The following is a 25,710-nucleotide window of genomic DNA, read 5'->3' on the forward strand; positions in this document are numbered from 1 at the left end:
TGAAATAAACATTCATCATCCAAAAAAAAAAAAAAAAAAAGTCCCAGAAATACAACACTCCGTACAGGAGGGTCAGTCAGCAGTTTGGCTTCACAGCCCACATGTTGGTGATAGAAACTGCTGGATAAAGTTATAGGACTTCTACTATAGATCATAGATCTATCTGTAAAACTCATTTACTCATAACTGTGAAGCCAGTTCATAAAGATGCAGCTCTCCTATGTGCTGCATTTTATAGTTTAGAGGTGATGAAAGATGGAAGCTGACCAATGTGAGCATGCTGCTGGTGGATCACAGTCTTGCCCATCTACTTTTCCCTTCTCCCACAGTAAGGGGACTTTGGTACGCCGCTGAGTCTAAATATGTTACACCCTAAATATGTTGTAGCAGTGAGCGAGCTGAGGACACAGCAGCTCCCATTGTACCTGACAGCTACTCTTCAGCCTATCCCAGAATTCACTCCCCAAAGTAATAATTCTACCCAAAATTCAATTTAGCGTTCTAGTGTTTAAGAGACTTCTATTTTCATTCCTTAGGACCAAATGTGTTCATAAATTAAACATTTGCTAATGAATACTCATCTTTGTTTTTAGCAAGCTTGTCTGCTTAAGAGAACAGTTTACTGACACCACTAAGAACACTGGCAGGCTCGTTTCTTTCTAGAATATTTAATGCTCAAAGGATTAGAAATCTAGTGATGGATAAGTTAGGCTGCAGACGTACAAACTAGCCACTGTTGAACTGGTACTATGCTTGTATTTAAACAGGGGACCCAGAAGTGAAAAGCTCTATTTTCCATTTAATAGACGCCTTTTGGTTGTTTCTCTTACTAATGATTTCTGTAGATCCTATATCCATACCAGTAAAAGGAGTTCTTTGTTGCACTTGGTTTTCATGTGACTTTTGAGCTATCGCTGCCGGGTGTACTCATTTATTCAGTATGATTTAATACAGTAGCCTGTCATTGTAGCCTTTTCTGTAAATATTTCAGTACTCTCGTTTAAGCATGATGCATCCTAGAAAGCCATATCTCCCATTCTCATCCAGAAAGGAGATCCAAATTGGTACTGATCTTTTTTCAAAGTGTTATTTTGTGGTGCGTGTTTTGTTTTGTTTTTCTTTTGTGGTTTTTTTGTTTGTTTGTTTGTTTTTTTAGTAACTGGGAATTGGAGGGGAAGTGGGAAGCACTCCTCAGTCAGCAGTTCCCAGCCCAACAGACTGCAAAAGTGTTTGTGACCTCCAGAAACCCTTAAGCTTTTGATCAGCATTTCCTTATCCCTAGTGCTCTGTTCTTGCTGTTTTAAATTACATTTCAGTGTACCCAGAGTAGGTAATAATGTTAGCACAAGTGATATAATAGATTGTTAAAAGCATCCTTGGGTTATTAGATGGGAATATGTTGATTATATAAACAATGGTAGTGTTTATTGTATTATATTTCTGAAATTGTTATAGTATTACACTGATACAAATTATACTATCCCATCTCAAACATATTTATCTAAAACACAGTGGATTCAATTCAAAGACTGTCAAAGACAGTGAAAGACAATACCTGATTTTCAGTGCTTCTGAATCAAGATCAGTATGCTACTGTAGATTACATGTTATCTGCATTAATTCCTAAGATAAGAAGTACAAATTTCGTGACCTTTCTGTACCTGTAGCTCCAATCACTTCCATAATTATAAAATACTGTAAGTAACAGGCAAAAGATGCTGCTGCTGCTGAAATACGTTTGCCTGTTTCAGAATATGTAATGAGAAGTTAGTTCCGGGAATTTTATGATAGTAACATGATAGTGCATAATATTAGAAAATGTATCTCTCAGAAGGCACTTCTTGTTACTAGATTTATATAAAGATATATAAACAAATGGACAAAATCATTCTGAAGTGATGCTCAGAAGGGATAGGAAAATGAGGGTTGCTTAAGCAGCTGAGGAAAAAATGAACTGAATTACTCTCAAGTTATGCTTCTGACTCCATGTCATTGGAGCACTGAGAATATTGTGTATGAGAACATTATGTTGAATACTGTGGCATCTTATGTGCACTTTGTACATTAAGGGCCTAAACTCAGGAAATTTGAATAGGGACTGAAGAGAAACATCAAATTTGATTATAGACTATATACAGACATTCATTGTTAAAGAATGTACGAAAACACAATTATTTGTTTTTTTAAAAATGTGGTATTCTTACCAGATAGCACAACTTCAAGATTTTAAAACTGCTTAACAATTTTTTTAGCTATTGTGGGTGCTGAAATGGAGAAAAATGCATGCTGTCTTTTCCCATATTGTCTTTATGGATCCTTATCTTTTTAACAGCAAGTTACTTTTCCCATGCTTTTTATTTTTATTTTTATTTTTTTTTTAATCTTTTCACAATTTTATTTTATTTCTTAATTAATGGTTACCTTTAAATAACTGTTGGGTGCTTTTTTTTTTTTTTTTTTTCTTGAAGTTACAGAGCATGACATAAATTCACTAGTTTAGTGATCACTTCCAAAAGCTAATGTCAAGTATTTGGTATTTCATTTCATCTCTTCTGGCAGAATTTTTCAAAAATACTTGCCTCGTCACTAACTGTGGCATATCTTCATTACTACTGTCAGGCACAGAAATGCAGAATCACAAACACGCAAGAAAAGCTTTGCTAGGAGAAAATTAGATCAAGTGAAAGAGACTGAGCTGGAACAATGATGTCATTCTTGAGATACAGGGTGGAGAGAGAGTTTTTTTTTGTTGTTGTTTGTTTTGTTTTGTTTTTTTTTTTTGCCTGGCCTGCTTTTGAACCATCTTGAGTAAAGCGTTGAATTGTTACTACCATTGTAAAATGAGCTGATTTTTCAGGCTCATTTTTGTTTTATTCTCTTTTGATATTACTTATCTGTGGCTTAAAAAGAAAATTAAAATATGGTTGTTGTCCAAACACTTACAAATAAATACAATTGTTACAAAAAGAAATGGTTGGTCCAAGGTAGAATTCCCCAAGAAATGAAAGGCTGTGCTGCTGGCTTGCACTCTGCTCTGAAGGATTTGTGAGCTATGTAGGTACACATTGCCTAGTTGAATCCTTTTCCCAAAAAAACTAGTCTCTTCAGCACTTTCAATTGAACTCACCCCGTGTGTTTTCTGACATCTTCCTTGTAAAATGCATCTCTTCGTCACCTGTAAGCTGTCACCATCTTTTATACAGATGAGGTGTCAGGAACTATTTCAAAGCAAGAGAAAATGTGTGCCCATTTCAACCCCACATACTAAGAAAGAATGCACTTCTATCTTAAAAGAAAACTGGTGAGAATAACAGGAGCTGCAACTGCTATGAAATCTGCAAGACAGAAAGCAACCTGGATACCACTTGCAGTTTTCTCATGCAGGTCATATCTAGTGAAATCTGTGGCTGCAAGTTACTGTGAAAATATTCTAACGGGATTCTTCAGATGATAGAGTATTACTGATCATGACACAGTGGCTGCCAGAATTCAGGCACATCTGATTTCAGAGTATGACATGCATATGTTCTAGTTTTAATTTACTTGGGTGAAAAATAAGACAAAATTATTTCTCTTGTGTTAATTCCTTCGAAATTGTTAATACCTGTCAGTAATTATCTAAGAAAAATGTTCCCAAAGTTACTAATTCACCAACTTCCAGGGTGCATTGATCTCAAACTCTGTAGTCTACAGATCTGCAATGAAAGTAAATGTTCTAAATACAGAGATACAGACAGAAAAATATGCAATTAGGACTTCTGTCTGTAATCGTGCTCGTCAGCTGAACACATCTGATTTTTCCATCCTTGAAACTGTGCAGTATCATCTTCCCCAAGAGCACTGCCAGCCATAAAGAAGGGTTAATGCTGCTTTTGATCTGCATTAACTATTGTCTGGATTTTTTCACTTGGAAGCTTCAGCATACTCGGCATTAAGGTCAAAACAAAAATAATTGGCAATTAATACATCTGCCAAGTTTTGAGCCTGGGTTTACTGTAAGATCCTTGGATACATCTCCAGTCCCTTCAAACTTTCTTATACAATTAATTTAGAGCCTACAAAGCATGCATCATCCTGATTGATAGAAAATTGATCAGTGAGGCATGGGCTGTGCCATAGATCCTTCTATACTTGTTTTTTTGTTTTTTGGGTTTGTTTTTTTTTTTTTGTTTGGTTGGTTGGTATTCCCAACTTTCGATGACTGGATCTCTCTTTTTGACTGTTGCAGGCTCTTAGAGCAGCATCTCAATACTTACTTGATTTATGAAGCCAAATTTCATGCTAGCAATGCTCTGCAGCATTTTATTGCTCTCAGTAAATAACTCTAGTTTTATTTCTCTTAAAAGAGAACACAGCTAATGCCACTTCTTGTCTATCTGGTACTCCCTGTAGTAACTTTTAACCTATTTGCCCCAACTCTGTAGTTGTTTGTTTTTCTGCTGTTTGCTGATTGATCACTGTATAAGAACAGATGGTTCTGTAGAAAGCCAGAGCATATTACTCTTTGTCCAAGTAAAATCAAGAAACGCCAGGGGAACCTGAGGTACTGCTTATCAGTTATTAAGATGAAGAGGTGCTAGTGTGCCGTCTTGTAGACTACATGAGAGGTGTTTTTACTTTATAAAAAAAAAAAAAAAAAAAAAAAAAGGAAGGGGGAGGAATGAACACTAGTGTTGTTCCAGGGAACAGTTCCAGCAAAACAGAACACTAATTCACAGAGACCAGGTTTTCACAGACCACTTTTTTTTTTTTTTTTTTTTTTTTTTTTAAGAAAGAAAAAAGGTATGAGCAATTCTGATCATTACAAAATCTGAATGAAAAAGATTTCTGTGCATGGAACAGATAGTTTATCACCAGATTCCAGCATAGCTCTAACTGCATTTCTCTGATTACAGGGTTGATCTTCATCTATGTCACTATATTTGCAGAAACGGAGATAAGGTGTCACATAGGAAGTAAGGTGCAGCTTCCAAATATTTCTAGCCAGATTTTCTTAAGTAAATGTCAATGGCTTTAAAATGCCACACAGTGCAAGGTCATCATGTTATAAAGGGTGTCATTTATGTGCACTTAAAAAGAGTCCTTCAGCATTGTTTTTTCTTATTATAAATTGCTTACCCAGAGAGGAAATAGAGCTAATCCATTTGCACACAGTTATTTATACCCCTCTATAAGACATAGAGTCACAGCTGGAAAAAGAATTGGCATTATGCAACTTCTGGGTGGGTGCACTAAATTATTAATATAAGGAACAAGTCAGGGAAAGAGCCTCCTAATAAAAAAAAAGTTAAATTTTATATACATCTTCTATAATATATCTGCTAAAATGTGAATATCTGCAGAGAAGCACAGTTTAAATTTAAATATTCAAGATTCCAAAGTTTCTGGTAATTGTTACTGTTTTTGCTAGAAGCACTATCCAAGCTCGGCCCCTGGATTCTGCCATCACAATCACAGCTTGGGATGACTAGGAATAACAAGCTGGACACAGAAGTGAGATTTTAGTTCTTCGCTTTAATGCGCAAACTTGTGGACTCAAGGTAATCCCTGAACAGATACTAGAGAGTAAGGAGATACCTACATGAGTTCTGCTCATTACAGCTCTTAAAGAAATCTTTATTTTAATTAAGCATCTATGAATAAGCCTTCTGCAAATGTTTTACCCTACAGATTGTAAGCTGACTTATTTTTCTGATTTTTCTATGGATCTTTTCCATAGAAGAGATCTTGCTCCTCTGTTAAGAGCAAGATCTTAATTATTAAGATTTATTTTTGAGAGAAATTTTACCTCTTTTCCTAAGTGCTTTGATATACAGCAAGGACAAAAAGCAAGAACAAAAGAAAAGTAATTTTAAAGGGATGGGAAAGAAGTAATGAATTATAAATGCAAATGATGTTGCTTAAAAATCCTTATAGGAGTTAGTTTAAGTATTTAATGGCAATTCAGCTACAGAGCTATGACTATAAACTTGAAACTGTTCTAATTGAATTGGGAGAGAGGTTTCGCCATGAAAAACATGAGTTATGATAAATACAAAATCTGTATGAAGGTAGTTATCTGATGAGGTAGAGCAGAGCTCTTCAGGAAGCAGTGCCATTCGTGATCCTCAGCCCTGTGCCCAGCAGGAACTGCTTTGCATCTAACACAGCCTTTTTCCCTTTACAACCTTCAGGGGTATAAAAGAAAGAGCCAGGTACGCAAATTATGAGTGTCTTCCCCAGTTTAGCTCCTGGTTGATGCTGGAAGTAATGATGTTTCCTTCTGCTCTTGATTAAAATTACTGTCAGTAGTCCTCATTCCTTTTAATGGGAGAATGTTCAAGAACTCATCTCCATTTGCTGCAGAGTCGAGAACCACATTGTTTTACACAGACCAAACCTTGCTGGCCATTGAGTCTGCTTTTGGCCAATGGTCCTTCCCAAACATGGACTTGTTTCATTCAGGCCTCTCCTCTCATGGAGGAAACAATTCCCCACTGTGCACAGGTCTCTGCATCTACAGTGCCCAGAGAAATTTCAGAACATCTGCAGTAAGTGAAAGCTGCCACCTGCAGTCCTAAATTGTGCCAAGGCTCAGGCACTGAGATTTCACTACATCCAGAAAGCCTTCAGGCCTGGATTGCATCCTGGAGATGGCAGAGGCTGTTCAGATGCAGCAGCTCTGCTGCTGAAGGGTAGGAGCATGGGGAAAAAAAAAGCAGAAATGGCTGGCTCTGTTGTTATCTGTGCCAAGGGCATGGCCATTTTCCTTATCTGCAGCCTCCCAGCCTCTTCTGAGTTGGAAGGTGCATCTACCTGGAAACCACTTCCAGCCTCCTGGTTTCCCTGGATGCTTTCCTGGTTTCCACTGCTTGCTCTGCCCAGCCTTCACTACTCTTTGCAATGAAGAGCACGCATTTTTGCTTCTCGATCACTGAATCCTCTAAGCTGTATGAAAGTTTTTTTTGGTCACAAGATACAAGAAAAATACCCTGTGTCCCTTTATATCTTGTATTCTGGATTAATAACAAAACTCTGATTCTCCTCAGTAAGATAGGTATGAAGCCCAAAGTGAGTTGGAGTTGTAATGCCCCTGGGAGAAGGCTGTGCTTGACCTGTCTCTGACCTGTGTCCATGAGCTTGCAGTAATTCATGGCTGAAGTAGCTCATCCTCAGTGCCCTGTTGTTAAGACAAAATGCTAATAGAGACACTTGAAATATTTTTCTGTACTGTGGTATTTTCAAATTTTGTCCAGAATGGTCAACCATATGCTTTCTAACCCAGTGGAAATTAACATCATCAAATACTACTTGTTCCTAAGGAAACTCAGCTTGTTACAGGTAGCAGAAGAAGCAGCAATAAGAAATGCACAAAGAACACTTTAAGAAAAAAAACAGTAAAGCAGTTCAAAAGTGACCACTCTGTACGAGTGGAATGGGCTGCCCAGGGAGGTGGTGGATTCACTGACCCTGGAGGTGTTCAAGGAACTTTTGGATGTTGTGTTGATGGATGTGGTTTAGTGAGAACTATTGGTGATAGGTGGATGGTTGGACTGGATGATCTTGTAGGTCTTTTCCAACCTTGGTGTTTCAGTGATTCTGTGATAGGGGATAATCAGGGTAAGCCTTGAAAGAGCAACTGGCTACACAGAGAAGGCTGGTATGTTTTTTGTTCTTTTTTTTTTTTTTTTTTTATTCCCTAGCTATTGCTGTGGAGTACAAAAGCCAAAATAACATAGTTAACAGCAAACTCTTCAGGATATAAAGTATCTGCATTTGAGGAACTTGATTGTGGATGCTTCCAGGTAAATAAATAATTGCTAACCCTAATGAGGTATACAGATTTTGTTGTGCACCTGCTCTCTCCTTTGTGCTCACGTGTGCATAAATATCTGTATGTTGAACATGCATTTCCTTTCCTTGGTAGGGATTAGCTGGTAAAACATAACTGGGTTATTTTGGACTATATTACAAATTCATTGTGAATGCAGAAGTATAGTTATAACCCTAAACTGTGCATGTGGACATATGTTTCTTAGATGTATCAGTTACAAACAAAAGTATGTTAATGAAAAGTTCTTAAAAGCTATTCAAATGTGTTGACTAAAAACTGAAGATGACAATTGTTTGTATATAAAATAAAAAACTAGAATACGCCCTGTAATAATCTGTGAGTGATTATAATGCAGTTTTATGTGATGATACTAGAGATTTTTTTCAACTATTGTTCCTATTATCAAATCAACAGCAATGCAATTTCTTAAGTACTCAGTTCCCTTAGCTGACTTCAGTCTTTTTACTGTTAGATAAAGTCAATGTGCATATTTCAAATAAAACTATGATATAAAGTATAGAACATGGAACGAAGCTTCTAAAAATCATTTGATTGAAACTATAGATTGAAATTTGTGCCAATATTCACTGAATACCACAATCACCTTGTAATACTGGAATGTGTGTTCATAAGCTCTTTAATGTATGCTGTCCGTCTCTACTTTATTTTGTAACTACTGTACTGATTGTGGTTGGCAAAGTTGGTGTGCCTGCATTAAAAAATGAAGAGAAGTAATCTGACAACAGCATTTCAAAATTTAAAATACAGTGTTAAAGTTTAAAACATTCATAAAAGTGTCTGTTTAACTGTGGATAAATCAGTTTAGAATAGTTTATGCTTGCCCCTAATGCGTAGATATGAATCCATTGATACATAGGTGTCTGTTTTTATGATTTTTGTTATAAATCTAAGATTTTTGACACAAAACATGAGGCTGGGAGCTAGGAGATTTAGAAAGACGATCCAGTAAGCCAGCAGTTAGAAAACAATATTGTTTCAGCACAGAAAAGGCAGTGCAGTTTGTCTGTGTGATGTTGGCAAACTGACCGTGAAAGCAAAAGGTGCTTTTAATTTGTTTTTTATGTTTGTTTGTCTGTTAGTTTTTTGACTGTTGATGATGTTGTTGTTGTTTTCCAAACATGAATCCTATTACTCTGGCATTCTTTACTGTATCAGTTTTTAAATCAAGATTTCCTGCAAGAAAGATTACAACAGATAAGAAGCGCTGATGATGGACCTTGCTGATGGCTAAGATGAAAAATGGGAATATTTTGCACTGGAAATTATGCAGTGTTGAGAATAGTATTATTCAACTTACCTGTCCAAGAACAAAATACCATTTTAGATACTAAATTGATGTTATGTGAATAGTACTTCACTAATAACACTTAACAAATAAGACTTACGTGGCAAGGCACCAAAACAGTGCATGATGCTTATTCTTCCTAACGATTGCCTTTGTTTTCAGACGAGTGTTGGCTTATCAATACTTAATAACAGTTTCCTGGGGAACCAAACCCTTATTAAATACTTATGGTGACGGTACAGAAGTAAAAGCGGATTCAAGAGAAACTTAAGAGAAGCATAACTATTTTCCAAAGTCGAACTATTTAAATAGTGAACTTTTCGTCTGCTAGATGTAAAATACATCTCTGTGCCATTGGGCAGCATTTCAAAGTACTCAAATCTGCACCTGATTACATCAAAATAAGTGTCATCATTCATAAGCACTTTTCAAGTTTGCTGTTGTGTGACTCAGAACTAACTAGGTAATAGTCTGTTACTGCGGTACTCTTCTATTGTTGTGAATCTATGACTGTTTTTGGTTTATAAATTAATTGTTCAATATTTTAAAATTCATTATAAAATATTTCATAATTTGATAACCATGTTAATTACTGCCACTGAAGGATGTCAGTGATTAACTGTATTTCTCCCAAATACGTATTACTGTGATGAATGCTTTAATTCAGATAAGTTTGACATATTGTAATAAAAAGCTCACTAAACCTAAATTATAGGATGCAAGACAGTAATGTAATCTAATTAATCTTACTGCACAATAAATGAAGACAGCAAAAACTTCATTGTTGAGTCCTAATAGAAATGGTTAATTGAACAAAGCTTATGAACCTACTGTTGTTCAAAACATATCTCATTGACTAAAACTGCAGAAAGGGTACGCAACATTCGTATTGTTTTTTTCCAATGAAATCATATTAACCAAGAAATATTTATAGAATAAGGAAGAAAGCCAGTGAACTTCTGCAGTAACTTCAAGTTCAAAGTTGTATTGGATCCAGTTGCACTGGAACAGGCTGCCCAGGGAGGTGGTGGAGTCTCCTTCTCTGGAGATGTTCAAGACCTGCCTGGATGCCAACCTGTGCGACCTGCTGTAGGGAACTGCTTTGGCAGGGGGTTGGACTCCATGAGCTCTGGAGGTCCCTTCCAACCCCTACAATTCTGTGATTATAGACCCAGCATACTCAGTCCTTGTTCGTGCCAACAATTGTGTTTAACTGCCTAAGCTTATTTTTTCATTTCTAGATTAAGCCAACAAGATGATCCCAAAAGCAAGGAACTAGTCATGTTCTGACATATGTACCTAGGTGAAGACAGATGTAGCTGTAAATGAAAAACTATTGTGTGTAGTATATATTAACAACTTCAAAATTATCCTTTTTTCCTAATGAATTAAAGAAAAGTACCACAGTCACTGCTTAATGAGATACTTCATTTTTCTTCATGTTTTATCTTTCCTAAATAAACTCAGAAGCTCTCACTACAGGTTGGATATTAAAGGAATTTAATTACTCTTTGGTGTTACAAGAAGGTTCTCAAAAATCAGCATCGTGAATCTGAATTAAAATCTGAATGTAAATTACCAACATTTTAATATTAATAATTATGAGGCTAAACAACCATTCAAAACAGACTAAGCATCACTGCCATTAACAGCGAGTGAGTGGGTTGAAAAAGGAATGAATCTAAATATGCATTTCTATGGAAAGTTCTATGGGAAATTGTGTTTCCAGCATGGGAGGTTTGAAGTTGTAATACTTATCACTGTCGCTGTAGTATTGTTAATTTTTAAAAATCTATTAAAAAATAACAAATTCTATCATCAATTTGCTAATGCTTTGAAGTTCTACTGGATACTATAATATCAGTTGATGTCAATATCCAGAATTTAATTTCAAGTTGTTTTAAAAGTGGTCTCAAGATGGTTGTGCTGTTTTTAACCTCAACCGGAAACTGTTTAAAAAATATATGTATATATTTACTTTTTTTTTTTGACATGGGTTATGGTGATGCTGCGCCATTTTTCTTAGATTATTACTTTTGTAAAGTATGTAATTTAAAAGTCAAATTTTTCCTTGTCCAAAATGTAACACTAAGTAGTCTTCTTCCAGGGCTAATCTGAGCCTACTAGCTTTTAGGTCAGCAACTATCTATAAAGTATAACTTTTTTTTTAACAGTGTTAAGGTGCTTCCTGGGTAGGTTATGAATTGGTAAAATTAATTTTTGCATGCTAGTGAAAACTAAGGCTTCAGATGGAAACAAATTCCTCATGCTTATTGACTACAGTTCCTGTCCTTTCCCACAGCATTGTGGTTTCTTGTGAACTAAGTATACTGTCCAATTAATGGCCGTTTTATTCTACCTCATTCTTTACTGTCTCAGAACACTCCATCAGCAGTACTTCTTCACTTCTCTTTTGGTCACAGTGCTTTGGCTGGAAACTTGGTGCTCTCCATCTCTTTGCTCATAAGACATGGCTGGAGCCTTTTCTCTAGAGGTCAGCTTTTCTACCTGTACTTTGTCTTTCTGAGTGAGGAGGTAACAGTCAATTAACACTTATGTAGAATTAGTCCAGTTCCTTTGGGCTGGACCTGTGTATATAATCAGGTCTAAAAAAGCATTTTACTGTAATCCAGCAACCTAGATAGCAATGAGGCAAAGCATGAAGTTATTTGCTCAGTCCTTTGCGTTTTGCATCCGTTATTGGAGCAATGTTTTCAATACTGTTTTGAAGCCCCTATCAACAGAAGTCTGTTATTACGTAATACCTGCACATTGTCTGCTGCTTCATAACTAGGCAAGTAAGCAAATTAGTTTGTATTTTATGTACTCCAAAAGCTTTGCATTTCAAAGACAGTAGTTCACCAGTTTCTCAGTAAGCCTGGATGCTTATTTCCAGGGAGCAAAAGCAGGAATTATGGCTAGACAATGCAGTACTGAACCATAAACTTGTCCATATCAGATTATGTTTAAATTTTCAGTTTAATTAGTTTGCCAAAGAGCACTGCATTAAACAACAAAAGTATATTCACAAAGGGTGAAAAAGACTGGGGGGAAAAAAAACTCTTGCAAATTCTGACTGCATTTTCACAGTGTCAAATTAGTGACAGTTTCACAGGAAAACAGATTGAGCTTCATGTTATAGCCATGGGAGATGCATAGGAACACGTGATACAAAATGTTATTCCAGTATGTGAGAACTTTGGTAAATACTCTCCTCTTTATATTCTAACTGTCCAGTGCAAACAAAGAAACAAAAAATAGAATAAAATTATCTTATCATCAGGCATCAGTTATAGAAACATCTTAGCTCTGTTTTCAGTATTAGCATTTGTAATGAGCATTCGTCCAGAACAACTGACAACCAAATACAGCAGCAAACACAGTATTCCCTTGCATATATTTAAGACAAGGAAAAGTTGTTTTAATCGTGCATGCAGCAAATCCTGGACTAGTATTAAAATGGGCTATTTTGATATAGTGCAACACTTTGTGTTAAATTCAAAAAGAAGAAATAACCCATATATGTCAAGCTGACTAAAAGCTAGCATTTCGCCTTGAAAGTTTCACCTTAGTCTCGAACTGACTTCCCTTTAAAGTCAGCTCAATCTCTGGATTCTGCATGAATGCTTTAAATACCTTAATGCAAGGTGGTAGAAACTGAGCTTTTTCTGATCATTAAGAAAAGTGATTGTGGACAATTCTAACATAAGTGCTGCTTTCTGCCATCATAAAATATGAATCAGAAATAATACCAGCAATCATCTTCCGGAAAAAAGCATGTAGCTAGAAAGGCTCCTAAATCCCGATGCGGTGGTTTTATAATCCCAAGTTTAATAAATTGCTGACCTCTAACACAGTGAGTAGGAAAAAAAAATCTTGAATGCTGTTGCTCTGTTAAGATCTGTGAAAGTTAAATAGAGATGAACAAAATCTCAAATTCGGTAGAAATATTTCCTTTTGGTTTCGTTTTTAATATAACTCACAAATGCCTTTTTTTTTTTTTTTTTTAATTGTGTTTAATATGTGGTAATTCTAGGTAGAGAACTGCTGCTTGTTTACAAAGCACTGTTCCATTCCAAGGTGTTCAAGTGATGTAAAATAATGGAAGAGTAATCCTCAATAAAGCACATTTTCAGGAAAAAATTATGGCAACTAACAACCACTAAGGACAAAGCAGCCTTCACTAATAAATGTTGAGGTTGTCTGGATTTACCTGGGCACAGAAAAGAAAATCTGTTTTTCCAGGACGCCCAGTATGGCTTTTCTGAGTTCCAGAAAACTCAAACTGTACTTGCTTAGACTGCAAGGTGCTGAAAATAAATTTTACTTTGGCCTTGCATTGTGCTATTGCTTTTGGCAAATAGCTGTTCTTATAAACCTTTGTTCTCTGGTGATAAACAGTCCAAAGACAAAAACACACTCATTTTCAGTGTCAGAGATCAAGGAAAGTTTGTCATTTTGACATAGCATCCCTTTGCAGGGGGTGAAGAGACACCTCCAGAGTGGGCTGGCAGCACCAGCAAGATGTTTTTTCAGGAGGGCAGTAGAGAAAATGAATATTTAAATTAGAACATTATTAAAATGTTGGGCCTTCAGCATTTTGTCAATATTTTGAAAGATGCAATATGGAAATGGTACCTACTGCCTAAGAGATTATCCTGCCTTCTTCATATCTACAGACCAATGTGAAAAGTACATTAGTATCAAATTCTCATGTTTCATTTTGAGATAGCTAGTAGGTAGAAAGTGGTAACTTAGCAAAGAGAACTTAAAATATATATACCAAAGTGTCTGATGCTATAAGTTTGTAGTACTTCATTTTCTCTGTGTAAGTAAAGATCTGGAATAGAAGTTCAGTGAAAGCTGTAATTGAGCTTTGCTAATTTACTTCTAAAAATACCCCACGAAGTCACTTTTCCAGCACTAGAATAGGCAATGCTGAACTGAGAAAGTTTCTGTAAGTAATACCTGCATTCTTACAGTGTCTCAGAACTCCGCTGTAGAATTTCAAATTGCTAAGATATTGGGCTTAGGAAACATTTCTGAATAATTCTTCTTTCTCAAGCCTTTTCCAGCACTGTGATGCATTTGCACTCAGCACACTTTAATCACGTTTGATGTACAGACCAATTCAACAAGTTCATGTTTTTGATGAATTTATCAGGCAACGTAGTGGCAAAAAAAAAAAAAAAAAAAAACCACCAAAGCTACAAAGCAAATGTATGTAACATTAATTAAAGAATGCCAAAAAATTGACTGACTTAATCCATAAATTTGACTAAAGACTGAAGCAGCTGCCATCTTTACTGCTTTTTTTTTTTCCCCCCAAGGTTTCCATACATAGCAGAAATGCCTGAGCTGCATCTGAAGCAGTCCTGAGACTGGCTCCTTTTCATCACCTAGGGGTGTTTAGATTGCTCCAACATACCAGTAGGAATTCTAAGTGGTAAACTGCAGTGAAGCAAGATCTTCATATATAATGTGTGCTAGAGGGACACATTCTGGGATCGATGTGGTACGTAAGTCAAGCTCCTAAGGTACCATTACACTTATCTTCTTTGGTGTTGTAATTATGTCCATCTTAGTGGAAAGACAAGTGCAACAGTTTATAGAACAAAGGCTTAAATCTTAATTAAAAATAGAATAACTTAAAGACTCACTGTAGTATGCCATATATTGTAGTATAGAAATTCTTAAGCAAAACCTCAGTATGAAGATTACAAAATTCCAAATGCAGTCAATGTAGTAGGAATCTATTAACTTTCTGGCTCTCTTCATTAACTGAGATTCTAAATATACATTTCATATATGACAGAAACTAAGGGTTGTAACCTGACCATTAGCATTTGGCATCTTCCTGCTTGAAAGCACAGTCACTGGAAGGATCAGAAGAGATTGGCAAAGAACTAATACACAGAGCAAAGAGAGAGAGTAAGAGAGCATATCTTCCTCAAACCACAGGAGCAAAAAGCAGTTAGAGTAGCTTTGATTGGGAGAGAAGCATAAGTTCCTCATAAGAAACTGTGCTTCTATGCAATTAAGAGATGTAATGCTGCAGTATGTGTGTATTTCCCCTTCAGTAGTGTAGAGCTGCACATGCCCAGGAAGTACTTTGCTGTTGAGTAGTGCAGACAGATTAGATGTCAGACTTCGCTATAGGTGGAATCTTTATTAGAGGTCACAGCTTTAATTCTCTCCTGTTGTCCTGTAACCATGCGCGTAAGAAATCACCATCAGCCTTTACCACAAAACAAACACCAGGAGTGCACCCAGCACATGAACCTTCTCTTTCTCTCCCTGTTCTTACAATGTTCACCCGAAAAGAAGAGCAATAAAATCTCACAATAACAGCACTGTCTGCTCTGAACAAAACTAATTCTTTATCTAAATATAAGCAAATTTTCTGCTTTCTCCATTTATAGAAAGATAAGGAAAAATATAAGACTATACTTTGAATGTTTCAGAACCCAAATACCAATGCAGGAAAAAATATACATGCAGCAGAATGCTCCACGGCATTGCTCTACAGCACAGAATAAAGCCATTTACTGTCTAATAACCCATTCCTTCCTGAATGATCCTCTTTAACTGAACTTGAAATTGTAAACATGTAATCTGTAACTTCTGTGTGTATATATAATATAGAAGGATACAATATAAACGTATGCAAATTAAAATTATAGTCAAACTGTTCATAATGGGACACATCAAAGCACAACAAAGATCTGCATCTGTATAACAGAAGACTGAGAAATAAAGTGCCTAGGATTCTAGAAGCCCTTGAAATGTCACCATATTTCCTCTGAAGCTCCAAGGTGTAGTTTTACTTTATCTTGAACAAATAAATAATAGCAAATACAAAACAATTATTTAAAACGTAATAGTTTTCCTCTCAAATTTCCATTACAGAAAAAAAAGAAAAATGAGGAAATTGAAAACTAGGTACAACTTTATGCTCTTTAGGAATGTATTTAACTATTTTACTAGTGGCAATGATAACAAGATGACCACTAGGTGATACCCCAATGGGACCACTTCCTTTTTGGGTGTTACAGGTGTATGATGCATCTTGTTAAAACTTGCTGTAAGCTTAGCCATTTTTTTTTTTGTTTTTTTTTTTAATACTAAAATAAAACAAGAATAAGGAATAGGTTGATGAGCTTAATAAAAACATCAGTTAGACAAAGATTCGAAACAGTCAACCACGACAACAAGGTTAAAAACAAAGACTAACTCTTTTTTTTTTTTCTCAACAAAATAGTTTTCTGTAAGCATTGCACTTTTTGCACCAGGAAATCTAGGTATTTCTAATTCTGAGATAAATTATTTCTAAGTTGCCAGAACCTGCTACTGCATATTCCCATTTGACATCCACCAATATCATTTCATAATAAATCATTTTAGTGCGAGCATTCCAGATATTAATGTAGTTATAAAGCACTTACGTAAATTATTTGGAGGAGGTCTTGTCTCCATGTTTTCATAATGTTGCACGTGTACTACAATGTTGAGATCTCTTTCCATATGATCTGTTGTACAAGGACCTTGTGGTCGCATCACATCAGCGAGAGCCCTGAAAAACAAACAAAATTTCAGAATAAGCCTGTTGCAAAATGTCTTTATTTGCAATACAGTCCAGGTGTGTTGTTTCTGTTTGGGATAGTCTACCATAGTGTCTACTGGAGAAACTGTTCCTATTCACAGAAAAATCAGGAACTCAAATTCATCATGAGACTTCACTAAGACTCAGTTCTTCAGCTGTCTTTGCTCTATGAGAACACAATTTAAACTTTTTGAGACTTGCAGAGTTCATCCATTGCCTGCGCTCAGTGACAGTGCCTTTGCAGACAAACTGAGCAGGTCTGTCAGAGTCAACTCTTAAACATGCAGCTGCACAGGGCACCACACAGTGCAGTGGCCTCCACCATTTTCAATGAAAAATGTTACCAAAGATGAAAGGTTTTGATTTTCTTGTAGCAATCCAGTAGGCACAGCACCATCCACAAGCAGGTTTTTAAGTTTTCTCCATTCAAGAGGCAGCTGAAAACATCTTTCCTCACTTCTATGAGAGTGACCTCATCATTACATCAGAGCAAAGCTGGCACGGTAACATTGCTGGAAAAAGGATGAAAGCTTTACAGCAGCAGAGAGCAGGCAGAAGGAGTCCTCACAGTATGGCCAGGCCCAACCTGAAGCTGGTCGTGGGGGTTTTCTGCAGGCAGTAATTTTGTGTAACACAGTGGCTCATCCCACGTTTGGGTAGGTTCTATGACTGGTTCCCTGTCAAACAACCTGCCCAGTGTGAATCACGTAGGTAAGAACGCACACGTTTTAAGTTCTGAAAATCTCAGCGCGGCAATATCTCCCTCTCTGATTCTGGGCCGTGGAGTTTCACCGTTGACTTCACTAGGAGCAGGATTAGCCCCTAGGTGCGCATCACATCATTACCAGCTGAACCACCGTGCCCCAAAAATAACCGGCCCACCTGCAGAAACCATTCCTTTTGGCAACAGAAACGCTCACTGGGTCTTATCAGTGTCACGCAAGTCAGTACATCACTGATCATTATTTGCATCCTCCATTTATCTTACTGGTGTTAATTTTTAGATGCCTTCAGCTACTTTTTGAAGGGAATGAATGCATCTTCCAAGCACTGTGTCTACTTGAATTTTCTGCCAGATTATACAGTGTCCCAGACAGTGCATCAAATTTATAAACAAATAAATAAATGTAAACATGTTCACTGATGAACGTCACAACAAGTATCATCCAGCTCATGCGCTGTGCTACCATTGCATGATGATTTCTTGATCAAGAAGCACCGTCCTTTTAAATATTAAATAGCTGTTTCACTTAAGATACAAAGAGGAATTCTGAGATAAATCTTGCTCTCAGATTGCAGGCACGCTGATGAATGGTACTGATGTTTCCATCTGTTTAGGGCTAGCATCATGTTATTAAATGCTAGTTACAGTTGTGATCAACATGTTACAGAATATTCTCTTAATGCTGTGAAAGGTCAGAAGGTAGTAACAAAATGATTAATGGTATCAGAGCAGTGCCTCCACTTGTAATGGTATCAGAGCAATGCTTCCATTTGAAGCAATGCTTATACAGCAGAAATTGCAGAACTGGCCTATGTAGCAGAAAAATAAAAATCACTAGGAGAGATCTCACAAAGGTATGTAGAAAAAGATGCTAAAATAAAGCACTATATTGCAAAAGACGGTTTAGAATAACAGGAACCAAAACTATCAATATCTAGTCAATTCTAGTCAATTGCCCCTCACTACAGGAAAGACATTGAGGTCCTGGAGCCTGTCCAGAGAAGGACAACGAAACTGGTGAGGGGTCTGGAGCACAAGTCTTATGGAGGAGCGGCTGAGGGAGCTGGGATTATTCAGTCTGGAGAAGAGGAGGCTCAGGGGAGACCTCACTGCACTCTGCAACCTCCTGAAGAGAGGTTGTGGCGAAGAGGGATTTGGCCTCTTCTCCCAGGCAACGAGCAGCACACAGGGCAGTGGCCACAAGTTGTATCAGAGGAGGTTTAAGTTGGACATAAGGAAGAACTTCTTCTCTCAGAGAGTGGTCAGGCAGTGCAATGGCTGCCCAGGGAGGTGGTGGAGTCGCCGTCCCTGGCAGTGTTCAAGAGGCACCTGAACGACGTGCTGCGTGATGTGGTTTAGTGCTGGTGGTGGCAGTGGTGATGAGGAGACGGTTGGACTGGATGATCTTATAGGTCCTTTCCAACCTTGTGATTCTATGATTCTATGAATTCATGCAATATTTATTTTTTTTCCAGAGGCAGATGGACACATTTCTGGGAAAGAAGCACCAATCAAAGTTCCTTCATCACGGGAGTTAAAATTGTGTGAACCTGTAATACATAGTGTAGCATTTCCCAGCCTTGCAAGAACAGGTTTTCTGAAATGCCTTCCTCATTGCCCTTAATATGATGTTGAATATTGTTAACTATAGACTTTAAATGGCAGCAGATTAACTACTGACTGACTGTGAAAATGCCAGCTGAGTTTTCTACCTCTTTAGTGTGGCTTTTTTTTCAGTCAGGTTTTAAGGAATTAGCTGTGCAAATATGTCAAGGAAAAAGGAACTTCTCGTCAAGTTCTATTTTTAATGATTTTGAATGACACAGCACCTATGTTTGTACTGTACTAGCCAAAGTTATACAGTCTTCCCAGGGCAAAATAGCTCATATAACAAAAGGCTTGTCCTTATCTTCCACTGATGTCAGGGAGAGTTAAAAATGTGTGGCAGCTCATGTTACTGAAGCACAAAGGCAATGCAGTTACCTGCATTTTTTTTCCTAGGGATTTGCCTATATAGAGTTTTGTGCATACAGAGTACACAGCAGCATCCTTGAACGAATGCTTGCTTCAAAAAATACTGCCAACAGACTTTGCGCATTTCTCACCTGAATATCATCATACAAAAAGTGATACTTATGTGTGGAGGGACTTTATTCACACCACTGCTATACATAATAATTTTTTAAGGAAATGTAAAACATAGTGATATCTAAGTCCTATATATTGATACATTGACATTGACTGCAGTTTTACTGAAGTAGAAAAACATTACCTAAACATGGCCCAGAGCTATCCAACTGTCACAAAACTTTGTGATTTCTTCTGCAATAAGATTTCTCTTTGGGTATATAATACTATTTTCAGATGTTACAAAGCACGTGGAGCCAGGCATTTCCCTTATGGTTATAAGCCTGAAGAAGCTGAAACACAAGTTATTTCATGAAAGGTCAGTTGTTAAATTTTGCCTCCAAAACTGGGTCTAAATCCATAAGGGAAATAATTTCACATGTAGGATTCAGCATTTTGGCAAGTCAGACTATTGTTGGCCCCAGGCATATGCATTCCAAATAATCAACAGAAGACTTGACTTAGGAGCTTAGCACATTGAGAAGGATAAAAGAAGAGATCAGATGGTTCATAATGTTCGGAAAGCTGCTATCAGCTATACAATCAGCTATACTATCATACTATCAGCTATTGGCTATCAGAAGCACTGCTTGAAAAAAAAAAACAAAAAAAAAGACAACAGGAGCTAGGAGTAGGAGTGTAAATATTGTTCGTTCAGTTCCAGGTTTGTTTGCACATTCTCCATGAGGATTAGAGAAGAAGACAAAGGTGTAGTTTTGTTTACAGAAAGATCTCCTCCATGGAAAAGAAGTAAAGCTTTTGCTTATTCTACACATTTTCAAGAATTCATCATTTTACAGAGCCTGAAAGTCTCTCTGATGCAAGTCTTAAGCAGCAAGCACGCGCTGCCCTCCTAAGCAGCAGGGCTTCGAGGTCTGCTTCAGGAGACAGATTGCTTCTCTTCTCCTTTTAGGCATGATACTGCCACACGCAATCCCTCTGCCACATCTGATAACATACACCATCTTATTCTTTTGAAAGGCATTTAGGTAAAGGAAGAGTTACTCTACTTGGACGCTACTGTTGCTGCTTGGTTCCTGAACACCATAGCTGAGGGAACATTTATCTCCTTGTAATATCAAGTAACAAATTTAAAAGGGAAAATGATATAAACAGTGCATTATCATATGATGTCTAAAGGGAAATACACGATGCAGAGTTAATACCATACTTAATTCTCCACTTTCATCTTCTATATTCACAGTTCCATGCCAACAGTAAGAGTGTTTTATTTAAAAGCAAAGGAAAGAAATTGTCAAGTTTCATATTTGGCATTTTTTCTTAAAAGAAAAGTAAGCAACTTCTTCGTGCTAAATAGCCTTGTCCACTGGGTTTTCTTGTGGGGTTTTTTGTTTGCTTGTTTTTGCTGTGGGTATAACTACATTTCCCCACTGTTCTTTCATTGTGAAATATTTCAGGAAAATTCATATGAAATGAATAGTGTTCGTGGTTTGTTTTGGTATAGAAGTAAACAAAATATAATGAAAGGCTATAGAAACTAAGCTCACCAACTCTGAGAAGTTTTCTCTGCTCTAACATACACAAGTGTCTTACTTCAGCAGCAGATCCACTGACCTCAAGATGAAATGATGCAAGGAATTACTAAGCATGGCACAGACCTGCTCCCTGTTTACAAGTCAACATTCTTATTCTCACGTGCAGGTCTCTGTGTTTCTAAATAGTAAATAGAAAAATGGAATTACATAATTTACACCAGTTGTATCCTGTTCCCTTAAAAAAAATCAGCTCTTATAAAAAAGTCAGCTTACATCATCCATCACCTTATCTGATAAGCACTACTAGCCTTTACTTAGGTGAATTTGTTCATAAGAATTGAGAGAATTCCACTATTTCCTGTACCTGTGGGTAGGGGAGGGAAAAGAGACAATCTTAGCAAGGAAATAGATATCAAATCAGTCTCTGTATGCATGTTTCTTGTTGCCAGCCAAAATGGAATAGCACTTACACTTCTGAATTGGCCTACCTAACACTCTCAGTGCATTACAATAAGATTTGGTACAGAAAAAAAGCATAAGGGGTGCTAGTTTTGATTTGGGTTTGTTCTGCATGTTTTTTTTAATTGTAGAAATTAGTATTACAAAAGAAGGTGAATGCAAATACAGACTAGATATTATTTTAATTGCTGGTACTATTAACTATTTAAACTGATGAATTATTGCTTAAGTACTGCAACTTCTTTTTCTGAGTATTAGTAGTGTAAAATGAGGATGGAACGTTTTAGTTAAACACGCATTTGAGGATAAAAGGATACTTCAGTTCTTCACTCAATGAAAGATTTTTAGATTGCCCAAAGGATTTACAAATCAATTCCTTTTACAAGTAATGCTATACCAGACCCACCCCACACAACTGTAATAGGAGTGTGAGAACTTTTGGGGAGGAAAAAAAAAAAGCTGTAGTACTGCTTCATCAGAAGATGACTAGCTATTATGTGCAGTGAGTGGGTGACTGTTTTTCCATGTGATCATGACTTTCCCAGTTGCTATAATCCTGATTTGAATGTTTTCACAGCGAGGAAGGTACAAGATCTCAGACAATGTTAAGTAATTAGGATAACACATGACCTTTCCAAGAACCACTTCAGAAACCTAATCTTTATGCACACATGACAGGGATCTCAGAATATTTTCTGGTCCCTCGTAATACTGTTTCCCAGAATATCAGAAGATAGAATATCATTTCAGAATACTTAACACCTGTACTTGAGATAGCAAATACAAAGAGCTTCTTCAGCAAGTATTTCTGTTAGTAGAAGTTGGATCTGTTTAAGCCAGGTATAAGCAGGGATGGCTACACCATTGCTTTGTCCTGCTTTTTGTTACAAGCTTTGACTTATTGCCTGCACAAAGACATCACAGAAATAGACTGAAGCATATGACAGCTTTTCACAAACAAGCTTCAGCCCCTTAGTTTAAGGGTCAGAGTTAAAAAATAAAGTGGGATCCACTTTATTATTTATATTTATTTTGACTCAGTTTTGCAGTCAGAATATTCAAAATGTCTAAAGGATTAATATACCTTGCTCAAAGAAAACTGGCTTTGCAGAATTGCCACTGACACACAGTATTGAGTTGACTAAAATTTGTGATGTTTTGTTCTCAGTAGTATCCATATCAGCCAGTTTATAAATAGCAAATAACTTAGCAAACAGACAATTCCTTTGCAGGAGTTTTGGTGGCTTTTTCCTGTACATTCCATGATAAGCTGCTGTGATACGGCTCCAAGTGTTGAGTTGATTTCTTGAGCTACATTTCAAAGACTTTTCATCTAAGCTTTAAAGATTGTGAACTACATCATCACCAGGGCAAGGGGAATCTTTCTGCCTCACTGCATGCCCAGTAGAAGGCATCCTTTTAATTGCACTGCATTTCTAAAGTCGCCCAAGACATTGGAATTAATTTAGGCTCTTTAACGGAGAGATACCCTTTTTTTAATGCCTTCCCCCCCCTGCCTCTGCTTTACTTTCATGTGCTTGGGATTAGCATAAAAAAAATCAGATAGACTGCAAACTTGGCACACGTGTTATGCCTTGATTTTGAACTGCTGTGACAATCCTGGTTTGGAATACGTTGTTTAAGACATTGGGCTCTGTCCTAAGCTGCCCACTTGCCTGTCCACCACTAGGCAGCCTGTATCTGGAGTAGACAGCACACAGCATGCCTAACTCTAGGTGGGGGAGGTTCTCTTCGGTGTAACTCAGCCATTACACAGTGGATACAGAGTATAACACATTTATGGATGACAAGATCTTCATATTGTGTTAAAATTCTCAACAGTAACTGAAAAAAACATTAAGCAATTCTACAATAGCATTTCCTTTTTGTCTCCCTCTTCCCTTCTACCCTGGCTCATTTTCACAGCTCAGATATTTTACAAATAGCTCACACGCTTTCAAAGGCTGGGGGAGTAGGGAAGGTCCTGCCAAAACCATTTTGCAGCTGGAAAGGGAGAGCGAGATGACATTTGTTTACATCTTCAGTTGAGAAGATAAAAACATTTTCCAGGCTTCAAAACAGTTGGAAGAGAGAACCTACCAGGCTTTCTATAATTCACTCTTTCTGGTTTCAGAATTTTTTCTTTTCCTATTCAACTACAGTGTATGTAGAAAGACTTGCTGGATATTACTGGGGAGTATGTCCAATGCTGCAGATAAAAACTGACTGCTCTGTGTGCACACTACCCTATTAATTTCTATTCTTCTTCAGTATGCATGCACTATGATAACCTTCGGCTTGGGGAACCATAGAAGCCCTGCTCTCTGAAGTTGGTCTCAGTTACCTTGCAGGGGAATAAAGCCCGCCTGGCTGGGTAGACATATTGTTTAGGAACTCGTGGGCTTTTTTTTTTTTTTTTTTTTTTTTTTGGAGAGGAGCGATGGAGGAAGGGACCCCGCACCCAACACTCAACCTTACCTGGACATGTGCTCCCGCTGAGGTCTGTGTGCCTTTTCCAGCCCTAGTTTGGTGAAGATTCCCACCAGCACCATAACTGCCACAACCCCACAGATAATGTAGACGATGAGGTTGGTTTTATCCCTGGTGGGGTCGTGCAGAGGGTCATCTATGCGGGAAGGAGGCTTCCCAGTGTTCATCCACAGCGGCGTCTCGTAGTTCGTGCAGGTGCTTTGATCCAGCCTTGTCTTCTTGAACTTGCAGCAAAATCTGAAGCCACAAGTGCCGCAGCAGAAGATGAACTCCCCCGAGCTGCAGTTAAAGGGAGGGTCCCACTGCCCCATCACGTCGAAGTAGCCCCTGCAGAAGTCCGGGGTGGGAGGTGGCTCGGAGGGGTCCGGTTGTTCCCCAAGGCTGGAGCGGTTTCCTCCCGAGAGCACCACGAAACTCCCCAGCTGCTGGCCGGCTTTCTCCTGAGCCCGACAAACCAGCGTAAGCAAGTCCGCCACCAAGTAACCGAAGAGCAGCCGAACGAAACCTTCCATTCCGCCTCTCAGCCCCGGCTCAGCACCGCCGCCGCCGCTCGACTTGCTGGATGCTGCGCCGCGCCGGGAGCTGGACATAAAGGGCTCGGTCAACGGCCGGGCGCGCCTCAGCCGCGTTCGCCTTCAGCGCTACGGACGGCCCCGCGCGGGCCGCAGCCTCGCGCCTCCCTGCGCCGGAGGAGCCGAGCGAGCGGCACTTGTGGAGCGGGGAGCGCGGAGAAGGAGCACGCGGGAGGAGGAGGAGGAGGAGTGCGGGGGGCGGAGGTGCGGCGGCGGCGCGGGGCAGCGCGGAAGAGCGGGCTGGGAGCGGGGCGTGGGGCGGGAGCGCCGGGGCGAGGGCGCCGCAGGGGAGGGAAGGACCGGAGCGGGGCCGCCTCGCGCCGCCTGGCGCCCGCCTTCCGCTCCCCCGCCGAGCCCGGCGCGGCCCGTCGCGCGACTCCCTCAGCCGGCGCCCGCAGAGCCCCTGGCCGGAGCCCGGCGAGCCGAGGGGCAGCATCCAGCCGGCGGGGGAAGGCTGCCCCGCGGCGGAGCGTGAGGGCGAGGCGGCCCCGCCGGCCCAGCCTAGGCACCGAGGCGCCGGCGGACGCCCGAACGCCGCGGAACCGAGCGCGGCCCCTTTCCCCGGGCACCGCTCTGCAGAGCCGCCCGTTCCCGCGCAGCCTCCCCCGCGGGGCTTTACTCGCGCCCAGCAGCCCCTCAAAGCGCCCGTCCCCCGCCGCGGATCCCTTACATAAGAGACTTCCCGCTTAGGTGGGCGCTCCCCACAGGTGCGTCTTCGAAAGCGCGGCAGCGCCTCCTCTCCCCGTCCTGCGCGCCGCTCCGGGGTAACGGCCGGACGGGGCGGGGGGCGGCGCGGCGCCGGGCGGCTGCGGTCTCGCGCCCCCCTGCAGCGCGCGGGCTCCAGGCCCAGGTGCGCGCCGGAGTGCGAGGAGCGCTCCGCTATGCGCGCGCTTGGCGGTGCGGCTGGAGCTTCGCTCACCTGCGAGGGGCGGGCGGGTCCCGGCAGTGCGCCGCGCACGGGGCCGCGTCTCCGCTAAAGCGCGGGCATGGACGCGCGCTGCCCTCAGGTAGCGCGTTACCCGTGCTGCGCGGCTTGCGGCGGGGCTATGCGTGTGGCTGCTAAACGTGAGCTGCCCCTGCACGTCAGTTATTTAGAAATCTCGTTACAATGTCGGTCGGG

At 39.3% G+C, this 25,710-nt stretch overlaps 1 protein-coding gene across 1 annotated transcript in view; it reads right to left on the bottom strand.

Annotated features, from left to right (window-relative positions):
* The window catches only part of SHISA9 (shisa family member 9), a gene marked incomplete at both ends in the record, with an annotated part of 157,266 nt that extends 132,658 nt beyond the window's left edge, over nucleotides 1-24,608 (bottom strand). The window contains 2 exons of the mRNA XM_079543133.1: nucleotides 16,565-16,692; nucleotides 24,007-24,608. Coding sequence (XP_079399259.1) covers nucleotides 16,565-16,692; nucleotides 24,007-24,608 — 730 coding nt within the window. The remainder of the gene's footprint in view (nucleotides 1-16,564; nucleotides 16,693-24,006) is intronic.
* Nucleotides 24,609-25,710: the final 1,102 nt, after the last annotated feature.

Source organism: Tetrao urogallus (genome assembly GCF_951394365.1).
Source record: "Tetrao urogallus genome assembly, chromosome: 15".
Classification (NCBI taxonomy): Eukaryota; Metazoa; Chordata; class Aves; order Galliformes; family Phasianidae; genus Tetrao; species Tetrao urogallus.